The 18,111-nt window shown below is 39.5% G+C and overlaps 1 protein-coding gene across 2 annotated transcripts in view; it reads left to right on the top strand.

The window, feature by feature from the left end:
- LOC122811872 (transcobalamin-1-like) overlaps positions 1-18,111 on the top strand; it is a 384,117-nt gene that overhangs the window by 26,254 nt on the left and 339,752 nt on the right. Inside the window, exon 1 of one of the 2 annotated variants that reach the window (XM_044084007.1) lies at positions 2,912-3,040. The exons of the other annotated variant lie outside the window; for it this stretch is intronic. Within the exon in view, the coding sequence (XP_043939942.1) occupies positions 2,974-3,040 (67 nt within the window). The 5' untranslated portion in view covers positions 2,912-2,973. Of the gene's footprint in view, positions 1-2,911; positions 3,041-18,111 lie in introns of those variants that run through there. 2 annotated transcript variants of the gene reach the window in all.

The following is an 18,111-nucleotide window of genomic DNA, read 5'->3' as shown; positions in this document are numbered from 1 at the left end:
TATATTAAAGCTTTGTTCCTACAACCTACTGGCTTCCTGTGGATTCGTTTTGGAGTGGTCTGTATTCTTCGTGTAACTAATGAAGAGGTTCCTGCTAGCAAACAACTTTATATTTCATTGTTTTATCTACAAATAAAGTGCCTGCATCTTCACCAAAGAGGACATTCTCAGTACGGCAGTATCCACCCCCTGGGGGAGTAGAACCCACAGCCTTTTACATCAAAAGCAAATACACTACCTGTTGTGCTATTAACAATGCAAACAGTCTCATCATAAGCAGCACTAAACTTCTCTTCTCCTGCAGCTCTCAGCTCCTTGTAAAATATATTTGACACTCAACTGTCTCTCTCAACTTTGCAGCACAAGAAATCTGGAAAAAGCCAAAATTTATTGGGGCAGTGGGCAAAAGCCCAAAACCAGGGACACATTTTAAACATTGCTTGTATAATCTTTGAAAGTTACTAATATAAAATGCTGTGTTACCGCCATACATTTCACTGCCAAGTCTTGAACCCAGGACTCTGCACATAACAGTCAAAGCAACGCATCACTATGCCAAATTAGCTGTTTTATGAAAGAGAGGAAGACTGAAACTTAAATGGCTACCATTTAGTGAATTCAGTTCTCACCATAGCTGTCAACCTCTTATTACAAAACCCCTGGACAAAGCCAGTAATGGGGGAATACAGCCCTCAAACATATTCAGGGAATTCAGTTCTCACCATAGCTCTCAACCTTATCACAAAAAAACTGGACAAAGCCAATAATGTGGGAATACTGTCCCAAAAACAGGGACACATTTCAAATATTCATCTTATAAACTTAGAAAATTGGTAGAATAAAAAGTTTTGTGTTAGTATGTGTTTTCTGAAGAATATGACGTCTGAAATTCAAATGGCTGTCAATTTTATTTATTTAACATTTGTTAACCAGGAAAGTCTGACTTGGAACAAAAGCCAATTTTCAGCAGAGGCCCAGGGAGAAATACTGCAGACACATGTCTTTATAACATGGGAGGACACCAGAGCAAATCCACACACAAACACAGGGAGAACATACAGACTCCACACAGAAGACACCCCAGCCAAGAATAAAACCAGAAAACCTCTAGCTGTGAGGTAACAATGCTACCACTGCACCATCAACTATTTAAGGAATGAAAAATTCAGAAACCACAGATTTTATGAGGAACAGAACAGAACAAAATATGATGCAAAAATCTGCAAAAGTTTCACAAATAGTGGTGGGTAGGGAATTCAGGCTCTTGTTACCTGCACCCAGTGTACAGGGTTCAAGCCTGAGGTATTCTCTAACCACCACAAGCAAGTATCCTGAGTTCTCTCTGTAGTCACCAGTATACACACACACGCAGACACACACACACACACACACACACACACACACACACACACACACACACACACACACACACACACACACACACACACACACACACACACACACACACACACACACACACACACACAGGCACACAGGCACACAGGCACACACACACACACACACACACACACACACTGCAATACTCCAAAGCTGTTCCATCCTGAGTATCTTGGCTCATAAAATAATCCAAAGCTGCTTGTCTGCATTTGTGCCAGAATGCACACTTCTGGTTCCTGTTTGCGAACATTCCAAGACTGCTGACCTTGCAGCCCAATCTTTTTTCAGTCTATGTGGTTAGCACTGCATAGACTTCTGTGGCATCAGCAGTCTGCTGCCTTCTTCCTGAATCCGGACTGGTAAGGCAGCAGTCCGGATTCACTTTCTATGCAAGGTTAGGAGGATTTATTGGATTGTACCATTGTGGTTCACAGCTTGGGGGTTGCAGTCCGAAATCACGAGCCGCTACTGCTTATATCTGTAGACTTCAATGAACTTTATGGCAAAATTCTAGCACCCAAGGTCATTTATTTCTGTTTCTGAAAAAGGGAGATGTAAGGTGTGTGTCCTCTTTCTTTAAATTATTGGTGTCCTTAGTATTTTGGGCATGTAGTGTTTTTTTCTGTGTACTAGATAGCTTCAAAAATCATATGTGATGAGGGGGATTCAAAAAATTATGTAAAGGGTAAATCTAACCTGAAAATAGGTAAATTCCTCTACAAAATGGACAGTTGAGAGGTCTGGTTGCAAGGTATTTATTAAACTATTGAGCAATGTAGCACAAACAGCTAAGTCTCTCAGCTGCAAACAAGTTTCTTTGTGAACCTTTCATTCACTACTGGAAGTCAATGTGAGTGAGGAAGTCACTGTAGCAGGTATTGTTCCTTATCTGCTCTTGTAAAAAGGAAGTTGCATTTAGTAGACTTTCATTTTCAAGAAATGAAGGAAAATAAATTAGATGAGCAGACTTTGAAAATAAAACACAAAAGAATATGATTTTCTATGTTCTTCATTCATAATTAAGAAATAAACTTTTTTTCCTGACAGTGTTAGTAGAAAATCCGGTTGCAAAAATAAAGAAATAAACTCAGTTCATATGCTGCAACCATTTCACGTGAGATATTGTTTAACAGTGGCTTTGTGTTTATTTTATTTTAATTCCTTAAAGTTTTATTTGCACTTGGTTTGGGTATGTTCTAGTTTTGTGGGTTTAATTTTATCATACTTTGGTCTCGTAAGAATCTGGGCATTCAAAGAAGCCTAAGATATAAGTTTTTACTATTGAGTCTTTCCAAAGCTAATTTTAGATGAACATTTGAAGAAATCAGTGTGCCTTACTGGCATGTTTTGATCCACATCTGTGACTCAACATATACTTCAGCAATGTAGCACTGTGACACATGAAAAATGCAATTTATTTGTGCTCATCCTTTAAGTGTGCAGTACAGAAGGGTGTAACTCTTGTTAGCTGCCCTGTTGTATTAAGGCACGCAGAGTGCTAACTCCCACCTTAGACTATAAAAGAAGCAAAGAGAAAACTCATCTCATACTGTGGTGAAACAGGGGGAAGACACAATGAATAGAATTTCAGTTATAACCTTAACCATCCTGATGGTCTCTTGGCAGATTGTTGGGCTCTGTCGTAAGTATATTTTAAACGTTTTGTGCTTTTGTTTTTTTACACTGAAGACTTGCATTGTAGCCTTACTATTGATGTCATGTAGTTTCAGCAATATTTTTGATGCAGCTTTGATGGAAGAGATTCATATCATAAATATAAAGGATTTAGGTCACAGTATCACCATGTAGATCAGGAGAAAAGAAACTAGTAGTAATGCTCAGTACAAGATAAGGCATTCGCCACCATTTTCTACTTCTCTGCATGTGCTATAAACTTGCATGTGTACACCTAATGCAACCTTCTGTATTCTGTGGACCTATGGGTGATGTCAACCAACTTCTACTCAGAAAAACATAAGCAGGAAGCTGCATCATGCAGATGAAGCAGAGGAGGCTTCAACCCACTAACACAGAGATAAAAAGCCTTTGCTTACTCCAATGACAGGACAGAGTATCCATTCATCTCAGGGTATAGGAGGATCTGAATTCATTATAAAATTTGGAGTAGTGTCTTTTCCATCAAAGGAAGCAAACCTTCTGTCTTTAAATGGTGTGATTAAGGCCTTGGGCTTTGAGGGTGGGAGTGAAACAAGGTCATATTTTTGATGCAAAATGCAAGAGCTACTCTACTATCCACCCACCCCATATGGACTGGAAATTATAACATTTCTAGTGATATCCCTGTCTGGGCTCCATTTCTTAACTTTGATGTATAAATGTTCAGCACTCAAAAGGGTCAACATAATGTGCAAGACTATAATAAAACAGCAAACAAAGCTTGCAGCAAAACTGACAAAGCCACCTGCAAGCCCATCATAGGATCCTGTTGACTCACAAACCCATGCTATTTCTAAATGCTAACTCATACCTCTCAGCTGTACAGATTTTCACAGTTTGTTTAAATTTTTGCCTCAGACATTAGGTCCAGTTTTCATAAAATTGCGATTTTCTAGCAAAACATTGCAGATTTTATTCAGAAAATAATGACAGACATTTGAGTTTCAAACTTCACACTTTTCAGAAAATGTATGCTAACGCAAAACCTATTATTCTATCTACTTTCTATGCTTGTAAGAGCAATATTTAAAAAGTGCCCATATTGTTGGGCCTTTGTACCCCACTTACTTATGGCTTTGTCCAGATTTCTTGCTCTAAGAGGTTGAGAGGTATATCTAAGACTGCTGTACATGAGAGTAAGTGGAATTCTCCAAGATAGTGTGATCTGTGAATTAGTATATGAATGCTGTGTATGCTTCAGTGTTCATTTGCAGTGATGAGGGTTGCAAACAAGTGCATTGAAGGTATACTGTAGTTCTTTTGCTTCCTGTGAACCAAGTTGCCCTTTTAGAAATAAAAAAAAACACCTCAGTCCTGGGTTGCATATTTTGGATCAAGGCTTATCCAAGTAAGAGGCAGTGAAAAAGGAAGGCTATATACTTCTCACAGAATACATATAAGTTTATGTGTCTTCATTCTGAATTAAAGTTTATCTCCACCCCACTGACTAGCCTACTATTCAAACCATGGAGCTTGCTTAGCATATAAAGGCCCTAGTCTGTACATGTATAGCCATACAGTGAATGGCAGGATAGCAATACTGGCAAAAGTATTTGTACTTGCTTTCCCCAGCCTGTCTATCTTACATCCTGGAAACTCCCTTGAATATTACAACAGCATAAGATTCTGATGAAGTCAAGGTGTGGTGTTGATGAAAGCGCTCAATCATTTCTTTTAAATAAATTACTGTGAGGGAACCCTTGATTCTCATTTTTTCCTGGATCCCTAATACTCGAACTTTGTGTGTTTGGATTTTGGACTTTTTTTCTTGGTTGTTTCCTGACACACGCCTTTGTTTCAACAGTAGTATGTTGCTGGACCCACCTAATGTAGGCACAAGCAGTATGCATATCTGGATAGACTTCCAGATGTAGACACAAGCTGTGATTGTATGCAGACAGTGGTCTGGATTCTATTCATGGACTACACAACAGAAGGCACAATGAATGTCAAGAAGCACATTCTGGTACCTTAGGCATAGAGAGGGTACTGGTATGAAGTAACAGACAATGCTTACTAATCTGGTCATACAACTATGTGCACTGCACGGCTAAACAAGGAGACATTAGAATCATATTATGTAACATGCATACTTGCCTTGCTCTCAGATTTGCTACTGCTTGGTCTCAGTATTTTTATTATTATTTAAGAATTTTATTTATTGATTTATTTATTTAACATTTGTTTACCAGGAAAGTACAACTTGAAATGAGCCAGTTTCAGGAGAGGCTTGGGGAGTAACGCTCCAGAAGCATGTCTTTGTAACATGTGAGGAAACTGTAGCACCCGGAGGAAACCCACATGAATGCCAGGAGGACATGCAGACTCCACACAGAAGACACCCCACCTGAGAATCAAACCAGGGAACCTCTTTCTGTGAGGTAACAACACAAACCTTTGCACCATTCCCCCATCCATGATTTGGGCAGAGGGCTGGCAATCAAAAAGAAGAGTAAGGTTGGGACAAAAGTATATAAAGAAAAGATAACACTCCCATGCAGATAGTCTGCAGTGACAGCTACTGCCACTTTTTCAGTCTGCAGTGCATGCTTCTTTCATAATCCTCCCCTGTAATGCTTGCATTCACTTTGTAAAGTCAGGTATTGGATCAGAACTTTGTGCAATAATAGAAATAAAGCTCATGTGGAGAGACTGCATGGATAATATCATAAAAATATGGGTCAGAAAAGTTAGGTAATGACCAAGATATAGCCAATCATTCAAAGCCTCATAAGTAATAATACAACAAAGAAACTATTTGGCTAATTTAACAGACAGATTATCACCAGATTATATCAGTCACATCTCTTCTCCACATGTACAAAAGAACCTCAGGCTCAAGACATTAAGGACCAATTAAAGGGGAGGGAATAAGCAGTGTCAGGGTCTCTTGGAGATCCAGGTGACAGCAGCAGTTATCTGTGTAGTAAAACTGAAGAAGATAAAAATGAATGGATTTCTTCATATTAAATTCAAGACCTAGCCGTATGGGGACCCACCACGTATAAATATGGAAAGAATGACACTTGGAAGAGACACCCTCAGAGTAATTCTACAGGCACATTATACTGGGAGTATAAGGAGGAACTGTACTTTAACATTTACTTGTATAAGGATATTTTTTGGCTGCTTGCAGTAAAAGAACTTAGCAGACTGAGCAAACCAATAAAGTTGAGAAAAATGACACTGGGGTAACTGAGTACTCTGATGTCAGTATGTAAAAATGTTTACCTTATATGACAGGAGGTGGTGGAGACAACTTCATGAATGTTACTTTTTTTTTTTATTATTAAAAGAGTCCATTTTCGATTAGCCAGCAGAATATGGATTTTGTAACAGTAGGAGCATAAGGAAAGGCAGTGATTGTAGGCACTTTATAGTAGTTGGCTAGATTCCATTACACTGCTAGTGCTGTGTTACACAATACCAAACTTCAGTTGCCATAGTGATGAAGTGCACTAAATAATACCAAGTAATATGTCAAGAATAGCATGATCAATTTCAGACTATACATGTCAGGTGCTTTTGTTGGCATTGCAGTACAAAGTTAAGGGCAAAACTCAGAAGTGCTTTTATGGCCCAGAATGGCCCAGAGGGCTTTGGGAAGCACTCAGAAGAGTATCTGTATCTGGTTGTGAGCAGGACTTGAGTACACGTATTTAATGAAGTTTATTTTGCATACAATAGACACATTATTTTAAATTGTTTCTTCTTACATTCAGAGTCCCCTCAAGACCTTCCTATCTGGATAAGTACTATCTCTATAGGTACATATCCATGTCTTAATTATGGTTGTTATATGCTTTATAAAGTGTGTGTGTAGGTTAATCAGTAAGAGCCATTTTGGTTGCATCAAACCCAACTCATTCTCCACTAACTCCACAACATGCCAAAATGAGGACAAAGTTTTAGTTTATATATTTCAGGGACAAGAGAGACAGTTTTTCATACAGTTTACAGTCCATGTTAACATTAAGCAAGTCTTTTTAAGTGTCTTGCGTTTGCCATGTAGCCTGTAGTCGAAGTAGTTAAAATGAAGTGTCACCAAAGTCTGTATCCTTATAGGTAGTATTAACTGAAAGATTGCTATGAATTATACTTAGAGCAATCTGACTACAGAGTAAGCAAATGAATATATAGCATTTAAGTAAGGAAAGAGCCATGCAATGTTGTATTTAAGTAAGGATAGAGCCATGCAATGTTGAATTTATGTAAGGATAGGGCCATGCAATGTTGGATTTAAGGAAGGACAGGGCCATGTAATGTTGGATTTAAGTAAGGATAGGGCCATGCAATGTTGGATTTAAGTAAGGATAGGGCCATGCAATGTTGGATTTAAGTAAGGATAGGGCCATGCAGGGTTGGATTTAAGTAAGGATAGGGCCATGCAGGGTTGGATTTAAGTAAGGATAGGGCCATGCAGGGTTGGATTTAAGTATGGACAGAGCCATGCAATCTTGTATTTAAGTAAGGATAGGACCATGCAATATTGGATTTAAGTAAGGATAGGGCCATGCGGTGTTGGATTTAAGTAAGGATAGGGCCATGCGGTGTTGGATTTAAGTAAGGATAAGGTCATGCAATATTGTATTAAAGAAACAAGTGCAAGTTTCAGATGAATTACTGAATGATGGGAATGTGAATGGAAGACTTGTGAAAATCTGGAGATTATAAAAGACAAGGATGATTTAAATCAATGAATAATGATAAAATAGCATGTTCCCCTCAGCAGGCTGGTTAAAGGGGAGGGTTACAGTTAGCTGCATATCAGGTGTCAGGATCTGTCAAATCAGTCAAACACTCATGTCACTCAACCACAAGTACTGGTATGACTCCATCATAGTCCACGCGGCAGTGAAGGAATTGAGATGTACCCCACTGGACTATATGAAGAGAGACATGACTGAGCTCTTAGATTACGTGTCACATGCAAGTATATGCCTAGCCTTAAGCAGGAATCATCTACTTTCTGCAAGGATGGCGCCACAATACAAACAAAAAATGATTGACTTTAACGGTTGGCTTAGGTCCTGGTGTCAGTCCAAGGGGACCCAGTATCTGTCAGCGTGGGAAGAAATGGTCAACAGGCCATGCTGCTTTGTCAGAAATGGTCTGCACCTGTCTCATCTAGGCTTTTTGATACTGGAAAAGGCATTAGCCACCCCTATTGTGACTTCTAGGCAGTGAAAAAATAACCAACCTCCCAACATAACAAAATCCTCTCTAAATAAAGTACTGCTCCTTAATGCTAGAAGTCTAAACAAGAAACTGCACTTCCTGGAAACACTCCTCAATTTGGAAGATGCTGATGTCTGTGTAGTCACCGAGGCATGGTTCAAAGGCACAGAAAGCACTCCGGCCATGCAGGGCTACAATGTCTTCCATACATTCAGACAACAAACTGAGTGTGAAAGAACCAAAGGAGGAGATGTATCCATGCTCATTCAGGATAAGTACACCTCAAGACTGGCCATACTCTCTTGAACTACTCCATGTCCAGCTAACTACAGGCAAACCCCCCTACCACATCATAGCTAGCTATAGGTTCCCCAACATGAAAAAGGAAAAGCATACCTGGAATTACTGGAGTCACGTGCCATACAGCCTAACACCTTTCTCATGGGTGATTTCAATTATCCTACCATCGACTGGGAAACATACCATGACCACAAATATGCTGGTGCTAAGATTCTTGGACTTTGTCAATGCAAATGCTCTGGAACAGCTAGTCAGCACATCTATGAGAGGGTCAAATGTCCTGAACATAATCCTCACTAACATGGGAGATCATTGCACCACCCCTCCCCCATGTGATGTCCTCCCTGGTAAGATCAGGCCATAAATCAATTTTTTAATGTAATTATAAGACCAGATACTCTATCAAGCTCAAAAACCCTTAAGAATTTTTCAAAGACAAATTACCTCCTACTAACTGATGGTATAAGAAGTTTCAAAACCCTCTCAAAAGCAGATAACATGGACTCCTGTGGAGAAGTGTACACCAATCCCCTGTGCAACCACTTAAGTAGTTGTATAGAATTGGCTGTGCCTGACTAGATTACAACCAGGTCTTGCCAAAACACAAGCCACCCTGGTGGATTCATAGTATAAAAAGGCTATACAACAAGAACAAGAGGGAAATGCCTCAGCAGAGGAAGAAATTCATTTCTAACTTAAGCAAATTTGAGATCTTGTCAAGTCCTTCAAGGCTAATTACAAAGCAAAAATAGTCTCCCTAGTTAAGGATAATTACTAGGCATTCTTTAACTACATCCAAAATCTAAAAAGGAATACCCAGCTATGTGCCAAAATGGTTGTGGATGGCACCACCCATACTCAACTGGAGGTGATAGTCAGCCTGTTAGCTGACAGATTCATCGCCCTGTCCACTCCAGTCATCCCCCAAAGTATACCTGCCACAATTTCTCAGCCTATCTCAAAACAGCAGGTCATCTCACAGCTCTCCAAGGCCAAAAACATAGCATCAATGGGAGCAGACAGCATTCCAGGTTGTCCTTTAAACAACTTAAAACATGACCTGGCAGACCCACTTGGATCCCTGTTTAACCACAGCCTGCAAACTGGCTATGTTCTGGCAGAATACAGGCAGCAACAGTAATCCCTATGCACAAATCGGAACCATCAACTCACCCTGGGAATTACTGGCCCATAAGCTGAAAGGCCATGGAAAGTATCATTATGGACCTTATAAGGACATAGGTAATCTGCAAGCTCCGGACGGAACCCAATTTGGATTCATTAAATATAGGTCATGCCTGTTAAACATGGTTGACTTATTTGAGAAAGTCACTAAGGCCCTGGATATAGCCGCAGTGGGGTTGTTGCCTCACAGCAAGAGGTTCTCCCATTCGATTCTCGGCTTGGGTTGGGAGTGCCTTCTGTGTGGAGTCTGCATGTCTTCCCCGCGGTCGAGTGGGCGTTCGAAAGACATGCGTTGAATGGGCATGCCTTTGTTGAAGGTTGTGTGTCGGGCTGGCAACTTGACACCATAAAAAACAACTGCCAATCATTAGCGGACCGGAGTTCCGCTGTGGCGACCCCTAACCAGGAAAAGCCGAAAGACAAACAACAACAACAAATAAGGCCCTGGATGAGGGAAAGAGAGTACATACCACCTATCTTGATCTAGCCAAGTCATTTGATACAATGTCCCACTCAGGTATTATATAGAAACATTCCAAATTGGTAATTAACTATGGTAAATAAGCTCTTTCTGAAGGGTGCACATGTCTAAGCAGTTTTGACAATCACACCCTGTTTGCAGCCCATTGCAAATCTGGTTAACAAGAGTTCTTTATTATCAGTTTGGAGATCAGACAAGTAGGTGCTGAACAAGCCAGTACCCAGTACAGACCCCTGGGAGACTCCACTGATTACCTTAGCACTATTTGAAGAGAGACCTATCACATAAACTATGTGGCTTCTGTCCTTCAGCCAACTGGCTATCCATCTTATAATAAAAGGATCTATGTTTATGGCACATGGTTTCCTTACAATTTTAGCTTGAGGTATGGTATCAGATGTTTTGACTAGATCAAATGAACAGTATGAATACTGCCAACAGCTTGCATGACCCTCTCAAACAATTGAACAGGCATGCTCTCCCCTTGTCAGAGCCAATTGTCAGTTAAACCTAATGAGATCTTTCTCCCCATATGCATGCTACCCTCCAGTTGACCAGCAGCTGCTTGGGTCACCATGTTTTCCTTAGGTATCCCTGGTACTATCCTACATGGCTTTGATTGCAACAATGACTGGGTGGCCAGGGCAAGTAGAGCAGTGAAGCCTGCAACATGAGATATACTGGTCATGCATGCCAGGGGATTTGGTCATGACATAAGTGGGTAGAACTAGTGATGTCATACACATCACCACATGTAATATCACTTAGCTCCACTCTCCTTTAAATGCCATAGTTACAGTGAATCTGATCCATGATTTTGGTATATCCCCTTCACTGGGAATATGTCTTCATGACAAGTAGAAACCCCTCCAACCTAGAGTGTGAGAGCTGACCTAGAGACTCCCCATACTCTGGAATAGACTGCCCGTACATGTCAAGCCGAGCGCCTCCTTGGCCCTCTTCAAAAAGAACCTTGATGATTGGATGGGAGATAGGAAATTCACCCCGGTGATCACGTCAGTTGCCCTGCTAGACAAGGGTCAAGGGAAGTAAATATTGTGGGAAGAAATATCTGGGGAATTGTTATGGCTAGGCTTGTATAGGCCCTAAGGCCAATAGCTTAGTACCAACCTATGAACCTATGAACCATTAAACTCACTTTTTTTTCCACTCCTCTCTCCAACTTTGGCTCCACCAGCACCTAAGTCACTGCTCAAGTTTGCATCACCTGAGCCAGAAAGCGCCATTCCTCTATACTATAGAGCTAGGTAATCCTAATGATTCTCAATATCACAATTAATGAGATGAATCTTGTATCACCTGAGTCATAGGGCTGTACTCCTCTAAGCCATAGAGCTAGGTAAGCCTAATGAGAATCTTAGAATCATAGTTAATGAGATCAGTTATGATACACTCTATAGCTTTCAGGTTCAGACTTGTAAGTTTGGTTTACAGCTTCTAGGGTCAGCTGCAAAGCTCTACCTGCAGAGGGGCATCCCCAAAGCAGTTCACTGGCATATGGCAACAGAGCCTATGGCTAAGCTCAAGTTAAACAATTTAAGGAAAGGTTTAGTGAGAGCATGTTTGATTCTTGATTATTAACCACACACATATATTCTCAGGACCCATTAACAAAGTGTTTATGGTCTTTGATAACACCTTAAGAGGATGTTTCTTAGTGATGATAGGGGGTCAAGGAATTCTAGCATGAGTCTTGTTTGAATACTGGTTTTGGGGTGGTTTGCACTGCTATTCTTTGCTAGTATATTTACAATGTCATTGGGGTTGGTGGGGGCATTATTGAAAACTTTAGAGCAATGTTAAGTTTTATTGCTTAACTTTCTAATATTGCTAAATAAGGACTTATAGTTATCCTTTGCTTCAGAATCTAATCACCATTCATACATTGCTTCACTGGTCCTTATAGTGATTATTAATTTTTTGGTGATATTTTTATACTTTCTTTATTTTGTAGAATCCCTGTTTTACTTTACAGTTTAAGGAGTGCTTTTCTGTTGCTATAAAGTTTATTTATGTTGGCTGATCACCTTTGGGGAGTGTTTTTAAACTTCTAATTGTATTTGGTAATAGTTGGGACTGCTAGATCTATGCATTTGTTTAAGTGAACATGAAGCACCTTGGAGAAATTGTCTGCTATTTCAGGGTCATCACTGGTGATGTCTTGGGTAAATTTAGATATTTCATCATATAATTGCACGAAGTTCACTTTTTTGAAGTCCCTACATTTGGATATGTTGGCTACAGGAGATATTGTGGTTCTGAGAATAAATGTCACACAATTACTGAAGGAGAGACTAGGGGAGTGAGGACAAGATCAAGAGTATTTTGGCTTCTAGTAGCTTTGCTAACTACTTGATTCAAGTGATTCCAGTTTATTAAATCCAAACATCTTTGGGCATACCCTCTATTAGACATACAGGGGTTCTAGTCTATGGCAGGATAATTCAAGCCTCCAGGCTTTGTGGAGCTGTTTGTTACAAGGATTTCTTCTAAGACTTCAAGGAATCTAACATCATCATCTAGGGACATAGAGCAGGTTCTGTAGTATGCTACAAGTTGGAAATTGTCTTGTCCATGGGACACTGATGTTCTAGAGCTCAATCTGTGGTTCTCTGGGTATCAATCTGGATGAGATGTACTTCTTGACAAATATTGAGACACTTCCACAGTTTCTGTCAGGCTTGAAGGTATGATAGGCACAAAGCTAGGTATGGAGGATGTGCTTTCTTTACATTTAAACCAAGTATCTGCAACTACACATATAGTAACAATCTCCAGGTATAGGAGCACCTCAAGATCCAGCTACTTGTTATTAAGAGTCCAAGCACTGAGAATAGCCAAATTAATGTAGCCCAGCTTAAGCTTACATTAATTTGCTAAGTTGTGATTCTCATTAAAATGGACTCTGCCTAAAAAAACACTTTAGACAGTAGGAGCTTTGACCAGTATGCAGAAACCCTTGAATGGCCCACCCAGGAGGTAGAATACAGAGCATGCTTTTCCAATTTTCAAGAACTTACAAGCTATAAAGAAATGATTTCCTCTTTTTACATGTGCCTTCATAGAGATACCCACTTCACCAACTGTGCCAGGTAGTTGACTGGCTATTATATAAGATGAGGAATTGTTAGCAGTTTGTGTAGCGACATATCCTTCCCTTTTGCAGTCCTGCTACATTATACTGATATTATAGCCTGGAATGAGTAGTCACCCAGGAACCTAGTCACTGTCAGGTTTTACACACTTTTCTAAAATGGTTGGGATACAAGGTGATTAGCAAGCCTGAAATTCAGTATTCTTTTTGCTTAAGCTTCAAGTATTTTGGTACAGAATCTACATGACTAATAATGTTTTTGTCATAGATTACTTTTCTCTGGCATATTTTTGTAATCTTTTGCAAATGAAGAAGGGATATGCACTTAGTAATTTGGCCAGGCAATAATACATTTCATGACGCAGTGCTTCCATAGTAATTTTTTATAAGTGATCATTGCAAGACCTGAATTTCAGCAGAAACTCTACTTAACTATTAAAATGTCTGCATGGAGTCATGCAATTAAATCAGAACCACAAAAGCAGTTTTAATTTGCAAACATACCTGTAAACCTGCAGAAGCTGAAAATAACAAAAGTCCTTAAAATGTAGGTACATCCAGCTAAAAATATGAGCATCAAATTAGCATAAAATTGAATATAAAATAACTCTTTCCACTTCCAGTAGAAATTTAAGATACTACTCAGAAACACTTTTAAAAACAGAGAGTGACAAAAATAATGGAAAAACATAAACACATTAACGATGCGACAAATTAATATCTGTAGACGTTTAGGAACTGTATGACAAAATTCTACCCCCCAAGGTCATTTATTTATGGTTCTAAAAAAGGGAGATGTAAGGTGTATGTCCTCTTTCTTTAAATTATCATTGCCCCTAATATTTTGGTCATGTACTGTGTTTTTCTGTGTTCTAGGCAGCTTCAAAAATCACATGTGATGAGGGGGATTCAGAAAATGATGTAAAGGGGTAAATCAAACCTGAAAATAGATATATTCCTCAAAAATGCGAACAGTTGAGAGGTCTGTTCACAAAGTATTTATTAAACTTTTGAGCACTGTAGCACAAATGGCCAAGTCTGTCAGCTGCAAACAAGTTTTATTCTGAACCTTTCATTCACTACTGGAGGTCGTGACTGAGAAAGATACTTTAACAGGTATTGCTCCATTTTTCTCTTGTAAAAAGGAAGTTGCATTTAACAGATTTTCATTTTCAATAAATGAAGAAAAATAAATTAGACAAGGAGACTTTGAAGATAAAACATAAAAGAATATGCTTTTCTATGTTCTTCATTCATAATTAAGAAAGGAACTTTTTTCCTGACAGCATCAGTGGGAAAATCCAGTTCCAAAAATAAAGAAATAAACTCAATTCATATGTGGCAGCCATTTCAGATGGGAGATATTGGTTAACAAAGGTTTTGTGTTTATTTTATTTTAATTCCTTAACATTTTATTTGCACTCGGTTTAGGTATTTCTAGTTTTGTGGGTTTAATTTTGTTATAATGGTTTGGTCTCATGTAAGCATCTGGGCATTCTAAGAAGCCTAGGATATAAGTTTTTATTGCTTGAGTCTTTCCAAAGCTAATTGTAAACTTTAAAGTTGTACTACACTATTCAGGTAGTCTGTACCTTTACTCAATGCAGACACTGAGATCAGTTCCGCTGTTAAAACATTTACTCTGCATACAAAGTAGACATCTAGTTTAACAATGAAAGATATACACACATAAAACCGTACTTCATCTTACAGCATCAGATCAGTAAAGATAGGAAAATCAAAGTATCTGATACAAAAGAAAAAGTCTCAATCTTTATAGTGTCTTTTCTGCCTGTATCAGCAGTTTAGAGAATTTGCCAGAATAATAAGTCTTTCTTTTGAAGCTGGTCTGCTGACAGTTTGTTTTCCATATTTCAAACATTCTGTCCTGTTGACCAGACACAGCTGCATACAAGAGTTTGTCTTCACCTGCTTGTAGATAATAAATTTTACAAACTGCATAGATTATAAAAGATAAAATATTTTACTTTTGATTCCTAATAACAATGAATGCCAAGCTATATGTTTTTGCCAAGTGCACTCTACAAACTGAAATGCAGAATATTTATTTTACATTTTCAGAATAAAATCCATTTTTAACCTGTTCGTTACTCTCACAATTCCCTCTTTAATTAAAAAGCGGAAAATGACTGTCCATTTTTGACTTCAGTTGTACACATTGAAACCTTTTCCAATTTACCTAGGTTAACCATTATAATTTGTTGGATTCTATATGTTTTCTGAAAATGGCAACTTAGATAGCAATTTCAGTTAGTTAATATGACTATAATACCTAACACTACTAATACAGAAAGTGTCAACCAACTTAACAATTTTTTTTCCTGATTTTGACCAACCAGTAAAGACATTTCACCAATTGTGAGTAGTATCTTGTTTGGTCTTTTTAGCCAAGCTAAGTAATTTATCTTTTGCAATGATGTTAGAAAAAACTACGGGCACTCATAAAATTGTCTAAGGCCAGCTTTGAAAGAAAAATTGCACAAGACACTAAGGATAATCACAAGGCTTTCTTTAGTTATGTTAGGAACCTGGGTGGTAATTCCCAGATATGCTCAGAATTAGTCCAAAATGACAAAAAATACACTGAACCCACAGACATCGCCAACATCCTAGCTGACAGGTTCAGCGCAAACTCCCCCCCCCCACCAAAGGGCAAATATCTATCCCAGCAGAGTGCTGCCCCCCCTGACATCTCAGATGCTCAGGTAAGAGCTGCCCTCTCCAAAGCAAAAAACACAGCATCAATGGGACCAGACTGTGTCCCGGGCTGCATCCTACATGAACTCCAAGAAGAGCTAAACCTAAACATAAAACTACTGTTCAATCTCAGCCTTACTACAGGATATGTGCCCAAAGAGTGGCGTACAGCAACAGTGGTCCCTCTCCATAAAGGTGGTGCCTCAACAGATCCTGGAAACTATCACCCCATAAGCCTGACTAGCTTGGTCTGCAAAGCTATGGAAAGGATCATCATGGACCTCATAAATAAAGATATTGGGGACCTACAGACACTGGATCCTACCCAGTTCAGCTTTGTTAAGGGCAGATCCTGCCTCTTAAACCTGGTTGATTTCTTTGAAACAGTCACCAAGGCCATTGACGAGGGGAAGGTGGTCCACACAGCCTACCTGGACCTCACAAAAGCCTTCAATACAATACCCCACTCTGGCATTATAGATAAGCTCACCAGCTTAAATATAAACCCCTATGTCACTAGATGGATTGCAAACTGGCTCAAGGACAGAACCCACATGGTTAGAATTGCTGGAGCCATGTCAGACTCCAAACCAGTTACAAGTGGTGTCCCACAAGGCTCAGTCCTGGGACCTCTCTTGTTTGGTATATATTTCTCGGAGGTACAGGCCAACATGGAAGGACTGTGGCTGACCAAGTTCGCAGATGACTGCAAACTGGGCACTATAATTGACTCTCCAGCCGACACAAGCATCCTCCAAAAGGGCCTCATAGAAATAGACAACTGGTGCCAGAGTCATGGCCTCAAGCTAAATGCCAAAAAGTGTATAGTCATCCCCTTTGGCAAAAACAAAGTGCCCACAAATTTAACACATAGGTGGTATATCCATAAGTACAGAAGAAGTAAAAGGGACCTGGGGACCCAAGTTGATAGCAATCTCTCATTTGACAACCACGTGGCCAAAGTGGTTAGAAAAACATTTTATATAGCCAACCTAATCATGAAGGGATTCACATCTAGATCAAAGGAGGTCATTGTGCCTCTTTACTCATCCCTCATCAGGCCCATAATTGAGTACAATGCCCCTTTTGGGATGTACCTTACCAGACACCTGCAGCAACTGGAAAGACCCCAAAAGTACCTCACCAAGAGGATCAAAGGGCTCAAACAGATGCCATATGCTGCCCAGTTAAAGAAACTCCAGCTCTACTCAGTGGCATACCGCCTGTTCAGAGGTGATCTGTGCCTGACGTATAAAGCCATGTCCAACCCGGAATTAATGGACATGCTGCACCTCAGAAAATCCAAATCCCATTGAGCTACGTGCTCGAGAGACTTGAACCTCAGCACTGAAATAAATAGGACATGCTGGAGGGACAGATTCATAACCCAGAGGCTCCCTTCACTCTGGAATAAAATCCCAGTCCAGGTTAGGCAGAGTCCCTCACTGACTCTCTTCAAGAGGAATCTTGATGAGTGGATGGGAGATCGTAGGTTTACCCTGGGTATCACTTCTGTGTCACTGTTAGACAGAGGCTCAGTATACTAACCTCAAAAAAGGACATAGCAAAATAAATTTAAAATGGGTGGCGAAAGCCAAACACATTCTGGCTAGGCTTATAAATGCCCTAGGGCAGATAGCCTAGTATGAACCTATGAACCTATGAACTTATGTTTAATGCTTCATAATAGAGAATCATTGTCTGATGAAGTTTCGTCAATGGACTAAATGAAAAGTGCTTAGTCTTTTAGTTTTATTAAAGAATGGAGTAACTGACTCGATCGGTTTGTTTTTTCTGCATTCCTTCCTTGGCTGCTTTTTTGCCATCTGATCAGCATAGTTGTTTAACTGAAAAAATTAATTTGTAGCTTTTGATGAGCTTTTACCTTTAATATACTGTAGCAATCCACAAGGGACTGACTTTGAACCAAATTTTAAATAGTCTATAACACAGAAGCATGGTTGAGTGGTTTGCCCATATTATCAACAAACCCTCTCCTTGCCCATGTAGACATATGCAGCCACAGAGAATTAACTACGTATGCACTGTCTGAAAACAT

The sequence above is a fragment of the Protopterus annectens genome, chromosome 9.part0 (genome assembly GCF_019279795.1).
Source record: "Protopterus annectens isolate FY-2018-M chromosome 9.part0, PAN1.0, whole genome shotgun sequence".
In the NCBI taxonomy this organism is placed as follows: Eukaryota; Metazoa; Chordata; order Ceratodontiformes; family Protopteridae; genus Protopterus; species Protopterus annectens.
Note: the sequence above shows the minus strand (reverse complement) of the source record. Positions and strands in the feature narration are given on the sequence as shown.